This window comes from Suricata suricatta, chromosome 17, assembly GCF_006229205.1.
Source record: "Suricata suricatta isolate VVHF042 chromosome 17, meerkat_22Aug2017_6uvM2_HiC, whole genome shotgun sequence".
Lineage (NCBI taxonomy): Eukaryota > Metazoa > Chordata > Mammalia > Carnivora > Herpestidae > Suricata > Suricata suricatta.
In genome coordinates, this window is record NC_043716.1 from 18,590,163 (window position 1) to 18,603,667 (window position 13,505).

At 42.2% G+C, this 13,505-nt stretch overlaps 1 protein-coding gene across 1 annotated transcript in view; it reads right to left on the bottom strand.

Annotated features, from left to right (window-relative positions):
• Window positions 1-12,169, bottom strand: part of UTP6 (UTP6 small subunit processome component) — a 28,362-nt gene extending 16,193 nt beyond the window's left edge. The window contains exons 1-7 of the mRNA XM_029927972.1: window positions 11,910-12,169; window positions 10,190-10,274; window positions 5,859-5,900; window positions 5,327-5,419; window positions 4,005-4,052; window positions 3,548-3,611; window positions 1,417-1,535 (exon numbers count right to left, since the gene is read on the bottom strand). Of these exons, the coding sequence (XP_029783832.1) occupies window positions 1,417-1,535; window positions 3,548-3,611; window positions 4,005-4,052; window positions 5,327-5,419; window positions 5,859-5,900; window positions 10,190-10,274; window positions 11,910-12,001 (543 nt within the window). The 5' untranslated portion in view covers window positions 12,002-12,169. The remainder of the gene's footprint in view (window positions 1-1,416; window positions 1,536-3,547; window positions 3,612-4,004; window positions 4,053-5,326; window positions 5,420-5,858; window positions 5,901-10,189; window positions 10,275-11,909) is intronic.
• Between the last annotated feature and the right edge of the window lie 1,336 nt (window positions 12,170-13,505).

Consider the following 13,505-nt stretch of genomic DNA (forward strand, 5'->3'; position numbering starts at 1 on the left):
AATACTTCAGGTAGCAAAGGGATATCTAACAATATGAAAAGAAGGGAAGGAATGGAGAGCTGCCATATAAATCATTGTAGAACTACAAAACCAATAATCACTAGTTAGGACCACTACAGAACCTGCAAGCATAAAGACACATCTGGGGCACCTGGGTGGCTCAATTAGCTAAACGTCTGACTTTAGCTCAGGTCACGATTTCACAGTTCGTGAGTTCGAGTCCCAATCAGGCTCTGCACTGACAGTGCACAGCCTGGAGCCTACTTCAGATTCTGTGTCTCCCTCTCTCTGGGCCCCTCCCCACCTTGTGCTCTTTCTCTCTCAAAAATAAGCATTTTTTTTTTTAAGTATTTTAGGGGCGCCTGGGTGGCTCAGTTGGTTAAACCTCCGACTTCGGCTCAGGTCAGATCTCACGTATGTGGATTCGAGCCCCGCGTCAGGCTCTGTGCTGATAGCTAGCTCAGAGCCTGGAGCCTGCTTCCAATTCTGTGTCTCCTTCTCTCTCTGCCCCTCCCCCTCTCATGCTCTCTCTCTGTATCAAAAATAAATAAAACATTAAAAAAAATTTTTTTTAAGTATTGTAAAAAACACCTTTTCCTCCCCTCATCAAATAAGGCTTCACTTAAAAAAAATTTTTTTTCAATGTTTATTTTTGAGAGAGAGAAACAGACACAGCTTGAGTGGGGGAGGGGCAGAGGGTAAGAGAAACACAGGATCTAAAGCAGGCTCCAGATCCACACTGGGCTCAAACTCACAAACTGTGAGATCATGACCTGAGCTGACCTGCACTTAACTGACTGAGCCACCCAGGAGTCCCAATAAGGCTTCATTTTCAATCGAAGACAAAATATTAGTTTCTCCCTTATCCTGACAAATACCTCAGAAAAGGGCAGCTTCTAATAATACACCATTTCCTACACTTGCTTTTTTCTTAAATGAAAGTCTGGCCATCACTGTTTTAGTGCCTCCCTCTAAGGAGTAAATCCAGCAAGAGGGGAAGGAAGGATCTACCTCAAGAAAAAAGAGATAATGAGAAGTGGGGAAAAAGAGGAAGAGGAGCCAAAAGCAGCAGAAAGGAGAAAGAAAGGAAGGAAAGAAGGTAACAAGAAAGGCAGGCAGAAGCAAGGGAAAAAGGGACAAAGGTATGAAGATGGCTGAACCCTGGCCCCACAATGAAGACAGCTAGGGTCCAGTTCCCCACCCCTCCAGGCCGTAATCTCACTAACAACCTGGACGATGCACATGGTCAGCACCTGCTATGGGCCAAGAAACAGCTTCGCCACTCTCCTCCAGCAGCCCCCCTACTTACCCCTAGCCTCCAAAAACAGAAGTCTTCTTTAGCTTAATAAAGAACATATGTCTACAGAGGACCAAAACCAAGACATCACTCTCTCATCTTACAGGTACACAACTCACTTCTTGATAAAGTTTCGAGCACTCTGGATGAAAGCGCAGACCTCGAAGAAATAGTTGTCTTGCACTTTCTGAAGATAAGCGATCTTCCATTTCCCATTTGGCTGCCATGATCCACAAAGCTAGAAATGAAAAACATCAGACTTCATTTCAGTAAGTTGACCAAGTCATACTAAAAAAAAGATCAATGCTCCAATTTTAATTTTCAAAGAATTTTTTTAATCTTACCAAAAGATGAAAGGAATGAAAAAAGGGGAGTTTCTAATGGTTATTTGTAAAGTATTGTTGCTTTATCTAAAATTAGAGTATCTGGGGGGACCTGGTGGCTCAGTGTGTTAAGTGTCCCAAGTACCGATTTCAGCACAGGTCATGATCTCACAGTTCATGGGTTCAAGTCCCATGTCAGGCTCTGAGCTGACAGCACAAAACCTGCTTAGGATTCTCTCTCTCCCTGTCTCTCTGCCCCTCCCCCACATGCTTATGTGCAATCTCCCTCTCAAAATAAACTTTAAATAAAAATAAACATATAAACAAACAAACATAAAATTAGAGTATTCTGAAGCAAAGAGATACAGGATAACATCTGTGGGTACTTCTGTGCCTCATTCAATCTAAGGTCAATATCATTATAAGTCACATACCAATTTTAGAACTGTAAAAATACTGGAAGAAATTGTGCATTTCAGAATCAATGTAAATAAAAACACTTCATTCTTTTTCTTTACTTAAATAGTTCATAATTTCTTTTGAATGGCACAATATTAAAAATGAATTTTTTATACACCTGTTGGGAATAAAGACTCTAAAAACAAAAACCTTTGTCTTTCTATACAGGAAATTAACATTGGGTTAACATTCTAGCTATTTCCCTAGAAACTTAATAAAAGTCAGCTATGTTACCAGACAAGACTGCTCTTCGTAAAAATGACTCATGGTTAGTAACCACATCTGGACAAGAAGGGTTATTAATGAGAGTGCCACTGCTTTGGGCTTTCTTGAGCATGTGACCCCTGAAATTGAGCACAGTCCTTTCTAGGATCCCTGGAAGCTATGCCCAACCACAGGTCTTCTAAGCCAAAAGGACTCCCCAACCATTCACATGGCCTCATTCCCTCACACCTGAACTGTCATCTTGGGGACCAGAGACTAGCCTCCAAACTGCCAAGAGTACTCTACTAAAGAAACCCACCTAATGCTGTATGATTCTGAATTAACCGGTGCCAAATGTGGCCTATCTTAGCCTATGTAGTGTGAACCTGGTTGAGCCTGATACTTGAGAATAGGCACTGGAGCACCTCCAATATACAATTATGTGCTATGTTACGCAGTATTCACAAGGGAAGCCTTTCTCTTACAAAAGATGAGTACCTACTATGTGCCAGGCACTCTTGCAAAACCTGCATTAACATTTTCCCCTTTAAGTTTTTAAGTTTCCCCTTTAAGTGCCCGTTAGATGTGAACGTATGCAAACAGAAGGTCTCAAAGGACCAAAGAGTTTATTTTATCATTATCTAAAAAGAAACTTAGTGGAGCGCCTGGCTGGCTCAGTCAGTAGAGCATGTGACTCGATCTCTGGGTGATGGTTTCAGGCCCCATTGTTGCATGCAGAGCTTTTTTTTTTTTAATGTTTATTTCTGAAAGAGAGAGAAAGCAAGCAGGGCAGGGGCAGAGAAAGGAAGACAGGATCCCAAAAAGGCTCCACACTGACAGCAGAGATCCATGTGGGGCTCACAACCCAAGAGATCATGACCTGAGCTGAAGTTGGAGGCTTAACTGACTGAGCCACCCAGGTGCCCTACACAGAGCATATTTTTAAAAATAACAACAAAAAAATGATCTAAAAATATATAAATAACTTTTCAAAATAAATAAATCAGCAAGTAAATAAATACAGAAAAAAAAAAAAAGTAAACTAGTCCTTCTTACCCACAGGTACAAAACTGGACAGGATAAATGATACACAGTATATATGGATGAACTAAGAGGCAGCTATTTGGAAACCAAAACTGCTGAGGCCAAGTACCTGTGCTCAAGTTCTCAAACTAATTTCTTTTAGGTTTATTAAGCAAAATAAATGCCAAAATAGCTTGAGTCTACATAAAAGGTTGAAGAACTGACAAGAATCTCACCATACCTGGCTTGTTTGCATGAATGGCCAACATGGAAGAAAATACCTTGCTAAGTTGAGCTTTGGTGGTCTGTAAAAGAGAAAAGCAAAGCAACTTCCTACACACTGAAGTCACTGTTAGTAATCTCTAAGTGATCTGAACGGTTTCCTTACCAACTCAAAATCCAATGCTTTTGTAGGGACACAGAAACAGATACAGACACATAGTTTTCTTCTACCTAAACCACTACATGTAATATTCTAAGTATCTAAACACTATTTTTAACTTTACTGAATACACACAATAAAGATCATTTTCTGACTTAGAAACCATTTATATAGTATTCAGATGTGTAAATGTTGTTCCCTGGGGTCTTTTTCCATTTACTAACCCTATATGTCTGGAGAAAACATGCAGTTCATACGCAAGCATGGAACTTACTAAAAAGAATGAAGAAGCAAGACACAGCTGTGTAATACTCACCCACTTCTTACAAAAGGCTATATAGGTTAGCCAAAGTTTAAGATCATCCTGCAAGAAAAGTAATGTAATGAGCTGCCCGAATTTGAACTTTATATTTAATACACCTTTGTACTAATTAATTTTTTTAGAAACAGAGGTAGATTTCAGAAAAGCCACTGTGTTATGTATCACTCAGCCTATTAGGCTGTTACTCACCGAGGTCTTAGATCTCTTAAACTGGCTGCCCATTCTAACCTACCATGCTTCTAGACAAAATTTGTTTGTCTATCCAATTTGCTCAATGGAGTTTTGTTTTTATTTCTTAATATTTATATTTATTCTTGAGGGTGGGGGAGGGGCAGAAAGAGAGAGGGGGACAGAGGCTCCAAAGCAGGCTCAATGATGACAGCAGAAAGCCCAATGTGAGGCTCGAGCTCACAAACCGCAAGATCATGACCCAAGCTGAAGTCAGACATTTAACTGACTGAGCCACCTAAGCACTCTTTGTGTTCCTTTTTAAAATATTTTATTTTGGGGCGCATGGGTGGCTCAGTCGGTTAGGCCTCCCTGACTTCAGCTCAGGTCAGATCTCACGTTCGTGGGTCAAGCCCTGCGTCAGGCTCTGTGCTGACAGCTAGCTCAGCTAGCTCAGAGCCTGGAGGCTGCTTCAGATTCTGTGTCTCCTTCTCTCTCTGCCTCTCCCCCTCTCATGCTCTCTCTTTGTATCAAAAATAAATAAAACATTAAAAAAATTTTTAAAAGAAGGAAAGCAAGGGAAGAGCAGAGAGAGACAGAATATTCAAAGCAGGCTCCATGCTATCAGCACAGAGCCTGACATGGACTCAAACTCACAAACTGAAAGATTATGACCTAAGTTTGATTAACAGAGCCATCTAGGCACTCCTTGCTCAATGCAGTTCTTCAATGGTCTCAATCAAGGGTAACAACTCCAAATTTGTCATTCCCAGGATCTAAAGTACTTCCCATATACTATGTCCCAGTCCCAGAGCCCAACATGAAGACTATCAAGTTAGTGAGGGGCTGCCCCTCCTCTAAACCATCTATCTCCCACCTCCAAGTCTTCAGTGTACTTCACTCAGAGACTTATCTCTAAGTCCCAAACTTCTGATCTTTAATCATGTGCTAAATCCACCATTTTCAGTACCATCATCAAAAAATAACTCTAAGGTAATGAGATGAATTTTCTTAATGTTTTGATAAGTGGTTTCAAATAATTAATATTATTAGGTTAAATAGAGACACCCAAGATAAGAACAAACAATACATTTGAACACTGAAAACATAACACAGCTCTTACAACGAAAGGTGCTCTCATTACTTACTTTCCACTTTAGTGACCCACGTCTGAAGACATATTGTACACGTTGTATGATAGGAGCCTCAATCTCATCCTTCTTAAATGAATACCCAATGCGCTAAAAGGTGACATAAAAAAACCCTCAATTTAATCACATTTTATCCACAACAACATTCCTACTTGATCTAAATGGTACTAATAGCAGTGCCTGGATGGCTGAGTCAGTTGGGCGTCTGACTCTTGACTTCCGCTCAGGTCATGATCTCACAGTTGGTTCTCGAGATCAAGCCTCGCATCAGGCTCTGACAGTGCAGAGCCTGCTTGGGATTCTCTCCTTCCCTCTCTCTCCACCCCTTTACCACTTGCACACTCTCTATAAATAAGTGAATGTTTTTTTAAAAAGGCGCTGATAAAGAAGACAAATGATTACAAACACCCATTATGAACACATCACCACACAATTTATCAGTGCCAACTGCTTCCCCAACCCAAGTTCTAGCTATAGAGCCACACTACTTAAATCTAAATTTGTCCCAATTTCCAGAGTATCTACTTACAGCTCTTCTTTTCTCAATCAACTCCAAAAGATTAATTTCAAACTACGGAAGAAAAGCATACAAGAAAAAACAATTAAAATTTATAACCTTTTAAAGTATAACATTTTAATTTATTGACCTTAATTTATAACAAGAAATGCATTTAGTTAAAATCATAAATAGAAAGAATATAAAACAAGACTGCAGCAGCTGGCTGGATCAGCCAGTTAACCAACTCTTGATCTTGGGGTCGTGTTGGGCATAGAGCTTACTTAAACACACACACACACACACACACACACACTATAAAACAAGATAATTTGGTATCAAACATAATTTGTAATAAATGTCTGTAACAGTCAATAATAATTCACCTTACATCTGCCAAACTCACAAATCCATGTATTAGCAAGCACATAAACATCTAAAATACAAAGTAAGTACATTACAAAAACGATAACACTTCTAAGATTTGGGACTCCTGGCTGGTTTAGTCGGAAAAGCATGCGACTCTTAATTTCAGGCTCATGAGTTGAGCCCCATGATGGGAATAGAGATTACTTAAATAAATAAACTTAAAGGAAAGAAAAACTTAAAAAAAAACCTAAGGTTTACAGTATCAGACTTTCTCATTTACAACAACATGTTCAAACTTTTAGTAAACTACCATGTAAAAATTTTAGCTTGGGGCGCGCCTGGGTGGTTCAGTCGGTTGAACATCCAGCTTCAGCTCAGGTCATGATCTCACAGTTCGTGGGTTCAAGCTCCGTGTTGGGCTCTGTGCTGACAGCTCAGAGCCTAGAGCCTGCCTTCAGATTCTGTGTCTCCCTCTCTCTGACCCTCCCCTGCTCACACTGTCTCTCTCGCTCTCAAAAATAAACTTAAAAAAAATTTTTTTTAAATCTTAGCTTAACACAAGCAAACATTTGAAATGACACAGTTGTGCCAAATTGGCCCTCCCTACCATAACCTCTGAAGGACCACTTAAAACCTTTAAGGTTCTCTAAAAACCACTACTATTCAATTCCTCTCTAAGCCTCACCTTGAAGACTATCAGACACAGAAAACTCAGCACTTCACAAGATTGTATGCTTCATTTTGCAACTGCTTTATGAAATATTCAAGCACACAGAACACCCAAGCAGCTATTACACAACCACACTGAAGCCTACATTTTACTAAACTTGCTTCAAAATCTTTACAAATTTCACGTAGAGGTGAAGTTCCCTAAGTATCATGTCTAATTCCTCTCTTCTCCCTCCCCAGCGAAAATGACTTATTTTCAAAACCAAAACTTTGGACTTTATTATAATGTTTTTTTTTTAATTTTTTTTAATGTTTTATTTATTTTTGATACAGAGAGAGACAGAGCATGAGAGGAGGAGAGGCAGAGAGAGGAGGAGACACAGAACCAGAAGCAGGCTCCAGGCTCTGAGCTAGCTGTCAGCACAGAACCTGACACGGGGCTCGAACCCACGAACGTGAGATCTGACCTAAGCCAAAGTCGGAGACTTAACCGACTGAGCCACCCAGGCGCCCCTATAATGCTTTTTTTTGTAGTTTTTAAAATGTTTATTTTTGAGAGAGACACACACAGCATGAGCTGGGGAGGGGCAGAGCCCAACGGGGGGCTTGAACTCACAAACCGTGAGATCATGACCTGAGCCAAAGTCGGACACAACTGACTGAGCCACCCAGAAACCCCTCAAATGCTTTTAAAACTCATAATTACACTGTACCCATCACTCCATGTTTTTACACAATTATTTTAGATAGTATATCTCTACCGACACATGAAATTCAAGTCCATTTTAACTACTGCGTAGTTTATTTTGACAGAGAGAGATAACATGCACGCACACAGGGGAGGCAGAAGAAGAGAGAGAATCCCAAGTGGGTTCCTCACGGTCAGCCAGATGGGGAGCATATGCCACAAACCATGAGATGATGACCTGAGCTGAAATCAAGAGTCAGACACAACCGAATGAGCCATCCAGGCGCCCCTTTAATTTTTCTATTACAAAACGCTGCAGGACATCTGAGCAGCTCAGTTCAGTTGAGCATCCGACTCTTGAATTTAGCTTTGGTCATGATCCCAAGGTTGTGGGATGGAGCCTACTCAGGAGTCTCTTCTCTCTCCCTTCCCCCCTGCTGGCACACCTTCTCTCTTAGGGGGAAAAAAAAATCTGCAATTGATATGTAACCTCTTCAAGGAAATGATTTTTTGTCTACTTAGTTTATTGGATCAGATCAGTGCTGTGTACATACCAAGTTTTCAATATTTAATGTATGACTGAATGAAACTGCCATGTCATAGAATACATCTTTTTCAACTTCATATTACCAAATTGCTCTCCAAAGTGGTTGTACCAATTATATATTAACATCGATCTTTACAGCATTTGCTAACATGATAGCTATAAAGTAAGACTGCACTGTAATTCTCACCTGTATTTGCCTGATTACTAATAAGGCTAACATTCTTTTCATAAGTTGACTGATGAATGGTGTTTCCCCTTTGTGAATTGCATGTTCATATTTTTCTGTTGTTTTCATTCTTCACAGTTGTTAGTTTCTTCTGAATTTGTAGTTCTTAAATATTCTAAATTCAAAATCTATGTGCTGCAGGGCACCTGAGGGGCTCAATCGGTCAAGCGTCAGACTCTTGATTTCAGCTCAGGTCATGATCTCTTGGTTTGTCAGTCTGAGCACTGCACTGGGCTCTGCACTGACAGTGCAGAGCCTGCTTGGGATTCTCAAGCAGCTAGCCTACCCAACACTCTATGTTCGTTAATATAGTCCATTCTTTTTTCTTTTCTCCTTTTTAAAATTTATTACTAAAGGGGCGCCTGGGTGGCTGTTGCTTAAGCCTCCGACTTCGGCTCAGGTCAGATCTCACGTTCGTGGGTTCGAGCCCCACATCAGGCTCTGCGCTGACAGCCAGCTCAGAGCCTGGAGCCTGCTCTGGTTCTGTGTCCTTCTCTCTCTGCCCCTCCCCCTCTCATGCTCTGTCTCTCTCTGTATCAAAAATAAATAAAACATTAAAATTTATTACTAAAGTATAGTCGACACACAGCAATCTACTATGAGCTCTCAAACCTCTTCCAAGTACAAGATTCATACTCAGGTCTCCTTTGTTCACCTGCTGCTGTTTTTTTTTTTTTCAATCTAAACTCAGAAAACCTCTAGTCTTGTAACACTGCATCTTACCACTGGGTCCACATTTTATTCTCTAACATATTAGCTATTCTCCTGATTATCGGTCTAGCGTGTATAATTTATATTCACTAAAATCTCCCATTCATTCATAATGCTGAAGAGTTTGCATACCTCTAAGGAAGCAGACTTACAGACACATATATATTAACTTTCCAACCATCTACCATCATCAAACTCCCTCTCCTTTATTTCTCCCCACAAGAAATAGTATGCCAATTCTCTTGCTGAAATCCCAATACACAGTATCTTTGGCAGTATCTGGTCTATTAACATTATAGAAGGAAAAAAGAAAATTTCAGTTTGCCAAGGACTAAAGCTTTCGTGGGGCAACGTCATTCCCAAACCACCTCTACTCCCGTTAAAAAAAGTTACCCGTTTCATCATCAATCCTAGAATTTTTCAAGAAAATGAATCAAGCACACCATTCTAGAATTGATTTATTTTTTTAATGTTTTATTTTATTACTGAGACAAAGAGAAACAGAGCATGAGTGGGAGAGTGGGAGAGAGAGAGGAAAGACACAGAATCTGAAGCAGTCTCCAGGCTCTGAGATGTCAGCACAGAGCCTGATGCAGGGCTCAAACCCACGAGCCATGAGATGGTGACCTGAGTCAAAGTCGGCCACTTAACCGACTGAACCACCCAGGCACCCCAAGAATTGATTTAAAATTTGTGAGAGAAGGGGCACCTGGGTGTCTCAGTTAAGCGTCCGACTTCGGCTCAGGTCACAAAACCCACATTGGGCTCTGTGAGCTAGCTTAGAGCCTGGGGCCTGTCTTCCAATTCTATCTCCCCCCTGTCTCTCTGACCCTCCTCTGCTCACAGTCTGTCTCAAAAATAAATTTTTTTTAATGTTTTTATTTATTTTTGATACAGAGAGAGACAGAGCATGAGAGTGGGAGGCGCAGAGAGAGGAGGAGACACAGAACCGGAAACAGGCTCCAGGCTCTGAGCCAGCGGTTAGCACAGAGCCTGACACGGGGCTTGAACCCACAAAGGTGAGATCTGACCTGAGCCGAAGTCGGAGGCCCAACCGACTGAGCCACCCAGGCGCCCCTCAAAAATAAATTTAAAAAATTTTTAAATTATAAAATTTGTGAAAGGATTAAAAAGTAATGAACTTATTCACTTACTTGAACAAAATTGATAAAGTCATCCTTAAGAAGAGCTCTTCTATGTATTCTGTATTCCAGATAGGAAATCTTCCTAATGATAGTCCTGAGGAGAAAGCCATTTAAAATATAACAGTTAAAAGAGCATAAGTTAAATAGCTTTGGGGTTTTACATTTATTTTTAATATACTTAAAACATTTCTAAAACCTGAAATTCCCAAATTATTATCCTTCATAAGTATTCTTTTACCTGATTACTTCTGTGTGCTTAGGAGCATCAGGATGGTTTGGTTGGTTTTTTTTTTTTAGTGTTTATTTTTGAGAGAGACTGAGTGTGATCGTGGGAGGGGCAGAAAGAGAGAGGGAAACACAAAATTCAAAGCAGGCTCCAGGCTCGGAGCTGTCAGAGCTGTCACAAACTGTGAAATCATGACCTGAGCCGAGGTCTGAAGCTCAACCGTCTGAGCGACCCAGGGGCCCCAGTATTTTAAATTTTTGATGAAAATCATCTTAGTCAACGGCCAGGACCACTGACATTCTCACCAGTAAAACCTATAACGTTAAGTACTTTCCTAAATTCCTTACTTCTGAGTTTTCGAGACTCAAATTAAAAACAAAAAAACAAAAACAAAAAAACACCTAGGTTGTCTCTACTGTCTCCATCTAGAAAGGTTTACTAACTCTACAAAGGACTCATGGTAAAGGATTCCCTGTATTTAGGTAAAGAGAGAGCACAACATGTATATCAGGAGAATTTAATGCAAGATGTGCAAGGCCAATTACTGCCTCTGGTTAGTGGGAATAGTGCCATTTACTGAACACTAAGAGTCCACACTGCTGGAACACCTGGGTGGCTCAGTCCGTCAAGCGCAGGACTCCTGATTTTGGCTCAGGTCATAATCTCACGGTTCTTGAGTTAGAGCCTGGCACTGGGCTCTGCGCTAACAACACGAGCCTCTTGGGATCCTCTTCACCGGTCTCTGCCCCTCCGCCCCCTCCTCCCTCTCAAAAATAAACATTTTTAAAAACACTTTGGAGTCCACTCTGCTGCATGTCACTAACAAATGTTCAAGGCCCCCATAGTTACATTACTACATTCACGGCCATTGTAAAAATGATTCTAACAATCTGCCCCTCCGCCCCCTCCTCCCTCTCAAAAATAAACATTTTTAAAAACACTTTGGAGTCCACTCTGCTGCATGTCACTAACAAATGTTCAAGGCCCCCATAGTTACATTACTACATTCACTGCCATTGTAAAAATGATTCTAACAAGTTACTAAATGCCAACCTCGTGCCAGACGTTGTTGGCTAAGCCCCGGGGCAAATTGAATTAAATGGTGCCCATCTTCAATTCTTATTAGAAAGATTTATCTACTCTGGACACCCATCGCTGTTTTCATTTCTAGAACAGTACACTCTACGCAAAATGGCGGTCTCCATTTTGTGGCGCACACAACGCAGGTAGCTCCCGATGGGCAGGGATTCTGGTTTTGTCACCTTTACAGCCCCTTAGGGTTCCCTTAAGAACCGCCAGGGTTTGGTGGGTGAGGAAACAGACCACCGTGCAACGAATGAGAAATTCTGGGTATCAACAAAATCTGAAAATGGGCTTCTGCCACGTTAGAAAAACTAAACGCAATTAGGCGCCCCGACATCCCTCCCCGCCCCCACTCCTCTCCTCCTCCCCCTCCCCTCAGTCACCCACGGCTTTTCTTCCACTTCCTCAGCTTTTTCCCACCTTAGCTCTAAACTATTGACCAATCCAACACGCTCCAGCTGTCCCAATTCGGGGAGTCGATCTTCTATGCGTTCCTGAACTATCTCCGCCATGAGGTCACAACTCTTCAGCCCAACCGGGTGGTCTCTCAACTGCCGACACGCGCACGAAGCGGCCACCTCCAACTCCCGGAGACCTACGCCACAGAGCTCGCACGGGCTGACGTAACGTGAGCCCTAGGTCCCGCCTTTTCCGCTTCCGCCGCCGTTGCCGTTGGAGACCACCATCCGGCCCCTAAGGTGGCTGTCACTTTTCCGAGGCGGACTGTGGGGTTTCCGCGGAGCACCCCTACGGCGCAGGAGGACTCACGTGGACTGGAGTGGGGGGCGGGGCCAGAGTTGGGGCGGGGCTAGACGCGCGCTGGGCTAGACGTGGCCGGGTATGCGAGAGAGCGCCTCCCAGGGTCTGGAGGTGTTTACCTGAAAGGCGTGCAGCTCCTGCAGAATGATGTCTCCTTTTATTCTGCTGCGGTCCTTTGTCTTCGCTTTGTAATAGTAAACATTTCAGAAAATCAGTAATGAAACTCGTAGGGGACACTGAAATTGACCAGATATCCGTAACACTATGGCTTTGCTTTCTGGTAGACTTAGTAACCCAGTGTGATAAACACCGGTTTTTTCACCTGCCAAGTAGAATCTCTAATTGACTGATTCATTTTATGTTTTTTAATTTATTTTTGATACAGAGAGACAGAGCATGAGGGGGGAGGGGCAGAGAGAGAAGGAGACACAGAATCTGAAGCAGGCTCCAGGCTCTGAGCTAGCTGTCAGCACAGAGCCTGATGCGGGGCTCGAACCCACGAACGTGAGATCTGACCTAAGGTGAAGTTGGAGACTTAACTGACTGAGCCACCCAGGCGCCCGACTGATTCATTTTAAAACAGGAAGACCAGGGCGCCTAGGTGGCTCAGTCGGTTAAGCGTCTGGCTTTGGCTCAGGTCATGATCTCACAGTTCGTGGGTTTGAGCCCCGTGTTGGGCTCTGTGCTGACAGCTAGTTGAGAGCCTGGAGCCTGCTTAGGATTCTGTGTCTCCCTCTCTCTCTGACCCTCCCCTGTTCGCGCTGTCTCTCTCTATCAAAAAAAAATTTTTTTTAAATAGGAAGACCTTTTCATTATTTAAATAATTATTATGCCTTTGTAGACAAGATCTTTTCAAAACACATGGCCCTGGGTGGGTATCAGAAAAGTTTTTTGGTCTTTGTTTTTATAAAATTTTTTAACGTTTATTTATTTTTGAGAGAGACACAGAGCGTGAAAGGGAGAGGGTTAGAGAGAGGGGGAGACACCGAACAGAAGCAGGCTCCAGGCTCTAAGCTGTCAGCACAGAAACCGAGGATGAGGGGCTCAAACTCACCAACTGTGAGATCGTGACCTGAGCTGAAGTCGGCTGCTTAACCAACTGAGCCACCCAGGCACCCCTGTTTTTTGTTTTTATTTTTTTTAATTTTTTAAATGTTTTATTTATTTTTGATACAGAGAGAGACAGAGCATGAGAGGGGGAGGGGCAGAGAGAGAAGGAGACACAGAACCGGAAGCAGGCTCCAGGCCCTGAGCTAG